Source organism: Cupressus sempervirens, chromosome 6 (assembly GCF_028749045.1).
Source record: "Cupressus sempervirens isolate cs-2001-9-10 chromosome 6, ASM2874904v1, whole genome shotgun sequence".
Classification (NCBI taxonomy): Eukaryota; Viridiplantae; Streptophyta; class Pinopsida; order Cupressales; family Cupressaceae; genus Cupressus; species Cupressus sempervirens.
Window position 1 is genome coordinate 436,031,650 of NC_143123.1, and position 6,774 is coordinate 436,038,423.

A 6,774-nucleotide genomic window follows, 5' to 3' on the forward strand; every position below is an offset into this window, starting at 1 on the left:
AATGATGTGATTTCATCTTCAGACCACAAACTAGACATGTGAACTTTCCTTTTATCTAAAAACCTAAAAGATCATGTACAATTTTCATGTGCATCTTAAGCATACAATAAGTAATGTGTAAACACTATAATAGACCAAAAATATGTGATCTTAACAATATAACATACTACAAAAATGAGTTAGCCCAGAGGCATCATGTATTGTCCATACAAGCATTGCATCGAATTGAAATTATCGAGTCCTATTGGTCTAGTGATGTCATACATAGTGATGTCATTCCATAACTTCAAGAACTCGTCAATTAGGGGCTCAATATGCACGTTCATATCTTTAACTTGGTACTTACCTAGTAATTGAATGAACATAAACATTACAAAATTATTATGACCATTTTCATGCATTTTTATAAATTAATTTAGAAAACTATTAAATGTAAAAATTCCTAGCACAATCATTGACAACATTCTATGCTCCCTCTTTATGGACATCGAAGGAGGAATGTTATTGTTAATAACAAAAATAGGCCACACTGAGTGAACATATCTCATATCTTGAAATGGGTTGACATTGTTTGCTGCTAATGAAAGCTTCAAATTATGAGGTTCTTCTTTAAAGTGTGACCACATTTCTTCTATCTCTTTAAATGAAGAACCATCCATAGGCATTCACATAATGTCATCTTGACCATTGATTTGATGCATGAAATAACCATCCATAAGCATTCACATAATATCATCTTGAATAATCATTGAAGATGTGGAATAATGGGAATGTACCAAAGAACCTTGCGAGGCACCTTTTTTGTTATTTGATCTAACTAATATCTACTAATATGATAATCAGGACATTCTATTGCAAATTCATGTTGTTTATGATATAGAATGTGATCATTGGGACATGTATGTATTGCCTGATACTTCATTCCAATCTAATTTATAATGGTAGATAATTCTCAGTACCAATGAGGTAAAATGTTTGACGGTGGTAACAAAAACTCACCTATCAACCTACAACAACAAATATGCATTATTAATATAATAAATATTAATTGTATGCTCTAATATGGAAGATGAAAAAATTGCATACCTTATCATACATGATATTGCTATGTTAGATAAATCATTCATAACCTTTAAGTTTACCAACAACACTATCATCGAGAGAAGAGTTGTTTGGGAGCCTTCGTATAGGTCGCGTGTGCCTTCTCAAGTAAAGGTATATCAAGATTATCTTCACCATCATTATCAGATGCACTAGTACCATCATCGTTAGCCTCTTCATCACCTGCTCCAATATCATCTTCTTTGAAAATGTCCTCTGGCATATTATCATCTTCTTCCATGGGAGTGTTAACCTCAGCTTGGATATTCACACCTCCATGTTCCTCCAGTAGGAAATCCACATTTACAAAAGGACAAAAATCATGGCCACCTTCAATGTGACCATGTTTCCTACAATGTCTCTATGCTGTTGTGATTAGAATTCTTCAATTCTTTAAGCCTTTACGCTTTTTGCAAGGACAATTACATTTATCAGCTTTTCTTTGGAACTGAGACCACAATGTAGCCATTGTCTCATTATTTTTTTTTGGGTTCATGTTGTTAGGCATGGTCTTTCTTCATAGGAAAATATATCTACAAATAAATTGGACATGTTTTACTTATTGTTTATATCTGTACATATGGTTTTCAAAGAAAAATTTGATCTAACTAATGTGTATATTATCTGCAAAAAAATTGAACATGTACTTAATGTTTATATCTGCACATATGTTTTTGAAAGAAAAATTTGGTGTAACTAATGTGTTCTCTAATTGTAACAACACTTCTACATTATAATATAATGAAGTTTTTGCAATTTTGAGTGCAATTTCCTAGGTTTCCAATGATCCAAAACATAAAAAGATAGTAAACAGATGGATTAAAATGTTTTGAGCACAAACCAATGAGCTTTTTTACAAAGATTGTGTGAAGAAGTGCTCAAAGGTTTTTTAAAAGAGTGGGGCATATGCACCGAGTTGTGGTGCCAAAAAGGTGACAAGCCTTTTTTTTTTCATTTTTCAATAGCGCGCACGTGCTATTGTGCATACGCACTATAGCGCGTACGCACTATGGTTCGAGTTACCCAAACCATAGTCTGTATGTGCTATAGTGCATACGCACAATAGTGCGTATGCACAATAGCGCGTACACGCTATTAAAAAGCAATTTTTTTTTATAAATGATGGGCTGCACACCCGCAGCCCATCATATTAACAGTGATTTTTACTGTTTATAAGGGCAGCGCGCATGCGAGTTGGAAAACAATTCATTTTCAACATCCCTTGCCAATATGCCTCCTCGCCGACAAAATCCAAGATCACCAGCACGCCGATGCTGACGCCGTATGTAATCTAAACTTGACTTTGCATTATTTTATATGTTTTTCATATTGTTTTATAGGGTTTTTACAATTTTTATTTAGATTTGTTTATTCATTTGGATTTCAATTGATTCTTTATCAGGAAATATCCATAATCAACCGGAAAATCCACAAAACCCTCAAGAACCTAAAGAACCTCAAAACCAAAATCCACAAAACCCTCCTGAAGAACAACAAATTCCACAACCCGAACCGATTCCAAGACTCCACCAGGAACACAAGAAAATATATTAAATTAAATTGAGATAGGCAAAATTGAATTAGAAGGACTCATTGGTCAGTTGAAACAAGTTGGACAAACCAATCCAATGAGGGCTCAATTGGCATCATCCCTTGAATCCATTAAGACCCAGATAGCCTCAGTTACTGGTCAGTTAGATGTTTGGCGGGTTAAGAGGGAAGAACAAAAAAGATTTTATGCAAATAAATTGTCATATGAAGATGTTAAAAAGAAAGAAATACCAAAAGGTTCAATATGTGCATTATTTAGAAAACCTGGTGAGAAAAATACTGTTAGAGAGGGTACTAAACGGTTCCCCATCCATTGGTGTATACATGATGCTATGAGAAATCATTTTTGGGATAGATGGTGGATGGTTTTTGATGCCCCTCCTTGCAACAATCATGAGGTCCCAATGTATTTTTTGAAGAAATTGTATTGTGAGTTTGTCCTTGGGGAGATCCCCAATTATTTTGATCTATTAGACTCCCAGGGTAGAGGTGGGGGGTCATCATTCAAGAGGTCGGGAGCACGTCGTGACCCTAATGTAGTTACGGCACCTGTGGTCAAGCCACAGCGTGAGCATGTGACTATTGCTTCAGTTGTGAAGGAACATGTAGAGGCCAGCACTCTAGGGATCATTAATACTTTGACACAGACCCTCATCCATTCCATGGGCCCATTAGTTGAGGGGGAGCCTTCTGTGCGTCGTGGTCACATGTGCACTTCATGCGGATCCCTATGCACATTTGGCACTCATGCTAGAGATGCTGCGGATGATGGGCTCGTCACTGATCAGTTCTTGAACGAAACATTTGGCATTGACACATAGGTAAATTACAATTACAATTTACTAATTTGATCACATTTCATATGTATAGTGAATGATTAATTAATTAGCATCTATTGACATTGTTCAAAATTCAGGGTCAGAGTGTTGCTGAGCCTAGCAACGATGGTCTGGCCCCATTTTTTGTCCCCTCCACGAGTCCAGAGGTATGTATCGATTTAATCATTTAAATTAATACATATATTTATTAAAGTATCATATTAAGGATTGACAAAAAAAATTATGCATGTGCATCAGTTCTCCACAGGACCCTCAACCTTTAGTATGGACTCAGAGCATAGACATCGTACAAGCTTCGTACAGGTACAATTGTTTCATGTTAATTTAATTCATTTGATTATATTTGTTTCATGTTTCATGTTACATGTAACGTGTATTTTATGACATGCAGCTCATGACGTCAGACACACCTCCTCATCTCCGACAGTCTGTTGATCATGGAGTGGCCACAGCTATGGCTAGCTCACAGCCATTGACTGAGGTATGAAAGAATTTTCTCCATTTTAGTTGTTGTTTATAATAGTTAGTCTCAAAATTTATAATGTTATTTATAAGTGATTATATTTATTGAATTGTTGTAGGGTCTCGTCACGCCTGATCGTCCACGAGCCTTCGAGGTGGACGTACAGAGTGACTATTTGATGGCGGTAAGAAAATAATTGATTTTGTGTGTACATATATTTGATTTCAACGTATAATAAATACGGATTCATATCTACTTTGTTTGTATCAGCTCGAGTTGGAGAAGAGCCTCAACAAGAGGACGAGCGAGCGTTTCAGGAGGACCCTATCATCTCCACCATCTCCCTCGACACGACGACAGAAGACGTCGAGAGATTTGTTTCCTTCCCCTCGTGGGAAGGAAAATATATAGTTGATCTAGACATATATATATATATATATATATAGGCATCAGTGGACATATTCGATACACATTTGATGTATATGACATTTTATATTTGATGTATGATATTTATTTGATGTATGACATTAGTCGACTTATGACATTATTGGTTAATATATGATATGTTTGTTCATATGCAACATTATTGGTTATCATAATATATTATGTGTTTGTTAATGTACATGACATTATTGGTTATCATTTTATATTATATGTTTGTTCATGTATGACATTAAATAAGATATGTTCGTGTATGACATTAAATTAGATATGTGCATGTATGACATTAAATTAGATATGTTTATGTATGACATTAAATTCAATACCTAATATGTTCGAAACTTTGATAGAATATTGAGTAACAATAAAATTTATCACTGTTTAAGCACAAGTTAATCATTTGCAATATGTCATCGTCATATGATTTATGATCTTGTTCATGCTTAAAGTTTTCCTTCTTTATCATTTGTTTATCAAGTTTAATTCAATACCTAATTAGTTTGAATTTTTGATACAATATTGATTAGCAATAAACTTTATCAGTCAAGATCGATTAGGACCTCCTGGCAATAAACTTTATCAGGCAATATTCGTGGACCTCTAGGCAATTGGTCACCTAAATGAGAACCTTGAGATTTATTAGGAACTCCATGAAAGAAATTAGTAGCTTGAGAAGCTCTCCATTTGTTAAGCTTCAATACATAACCACCATTCTTTATCATCAATTAAAAAATGTCAGAGATAGTAGAGAAAAGATGGATTATTTGCAAAAAAAGTCATTTTAAATATCATAAATATAACATAATCACTGATAGTTTTCTGTGTTTTCATACATTAATGATTGTAACATAATCACCAGTTGATTGGAATGTGTTGTTATTATTCTATAGTAACTAGATTAAGGTAAAAATAAAAGTTTAATAAATAGTTGTTATTATTCTTACATTGTTGGAAACAGGGGCAGCGTGAAGGATCTTTGATATTTTCCAAAATGGTGTTTCCAAATGCACACAATGCCACCAAAGAATCCAAACTTGGATTTACCTTCACCAATTGTTTCCTCCACCTCTACACACCTTAAACAACTTCAATCAATATGTTTCTAAGGTTTCCAAACCCACAAATCTTTAGTAGATACAAAAAAAGAGGAAGAGGGATTCTTTTTTTAGTTTTGTAATAATGGTAGAGGGAAAATTATAAACATTTTTTTCATTTTTAGATTGGGCTTTCTGCGTGAATAAGAATGATAGTTTGTGAATTGTTATCTTTTATTAGAGAGGAGATGCAATATATTTGAAAGCTTTGCATTTAAATATATTCATTTGAGATGTGTTGTTCTTTCTACCAGTTTGGTTATCTCTAATAAACTTTATAGAGTAAATTGTGTTTGTGCATATAAGGAAAACTTTGAGTTTCGCGTATCACACAATCTAAAATAAATCATTTTGATCTTTCCCCTTGATTTGCTGATTGTGAATATTTAATTTAGAATCTTTGAGTTCTTAGTTTGTATTTTCTTATTTGTAAATTCTCTCATCTACCTCATGTCTATGGATAGATGATAGCTTGCCTTCTGTGCCTTCTGATTAAAGGCATACCATCAATGTTATTCATTGAATGTCCTTTGAGGGAGATGTAACTTTATATGCAAGATATATCATTATTGGAAATCATAAGAAAAGACTCAATAACAACACATTGCTTAAGTTTCTTCAAAAATATACCAAGCCCAAAGAGCCATTTTGCATTATAAACTTATGGTTGCAACATTTTGGCATCATTTGGAATGAGCTAGTTCGTATTGCCAACACCAAGATCCACCATCTCAAAAAAATTAGTTACGCCTTTGACAAGAGAATGGTTGGGGAAAGATGTGTTTAGAGTTTTATCTTTGTAGTCTAAATATAGGCTCACTAAAATTTCATCTACGATGAATACACTTCCAAGTTCTTCTTCAAAGATAAATATCTCCAACACCAAATAAGTACAATCCTATTATGGGATGGCATAAAAATGTATAAACCTTCTTCATATTTCTTTTGAATGTCTTCATGATCCTCCAATGCTTCTAGTAGCAACCTTTCTTCTTGATGTGGTGTATAATCAAATGAGAAAGCCTCATATTCTATCTGTCTGTTAGGGTGAGGAATATCTTTTATCTTCTCTCCATCAATCCCTTCTTGCTTGTGTTGATCTATCAAGTTTCTTGGATTAACATCAATGGTTGGAATGATATTAGAAGCTTCAAATATAAAAGAATAAAATTCTAGAAAAGGGGCATCCATTGACAAACTTTCATTAATTTTATTATCAACAAGTTCCTTCTCAATAGGAGGAATAGCTAAGAAAGTCACCAAATCAGTTGGCTGAGAGATGTGT

The 6,774-nt window shown here is 33.9% G+C and overlaps 1 protein-coding gene across 1 annotated transcript; it reads left to right on the forward strand.

Moving 5' to 3' along the window:
* Positions 1–3,755: 3,755 nt before the first annotated feature.
* On the forward strand, positions 3,756–4,370 carry LOC149552915 (uncharacterized). The gene is made up of 4 exons (XM_089790253.1): positions 3,756–3,794; positions 3,883–3,972; positions 4,073–4,138; positions 4,225–4,370. The coding sequence occupies exons 1-4, from the start codon at positions 3,756–3,758 to the stop codon at positions 4,363–4,365; spliced, it is 336 nt and encodes a 111-aa protein (XP_089646379.1). The 3' UTR covers positions 4,366–4,370.
* The last annotated feature ends 2,404 nt before the right edge of the window (positions 4,371–6,774 follow it).

What these genes read in the sequence shown, in the direction of transcription:
- LOC149552915 (XM_089790253.1), top strand. Translation starts at nt 3,756, where the DNA reads ATGGACTCAGAGCATAGACATCGTACAAGCTTCGTACAG. An exon ending in GCTCACAGCCATTGACTGAG is followed by an intron (nt 3,973 to 4,072) that starts GTATGAAAGAAT and finishes GAATTGTTGTAG; the next exon opens with GGTCTCGTCACGCCTGATCG. An exon ending in AGAGTGACTATTTGATGGCG is followed by an intron (nt 4,139 to 4,224) that starts GTAAGAAAATAA and finishes TGTTTGTATCAG; the next exon opens with CTCGAGTTGGAGAAGAGCCT.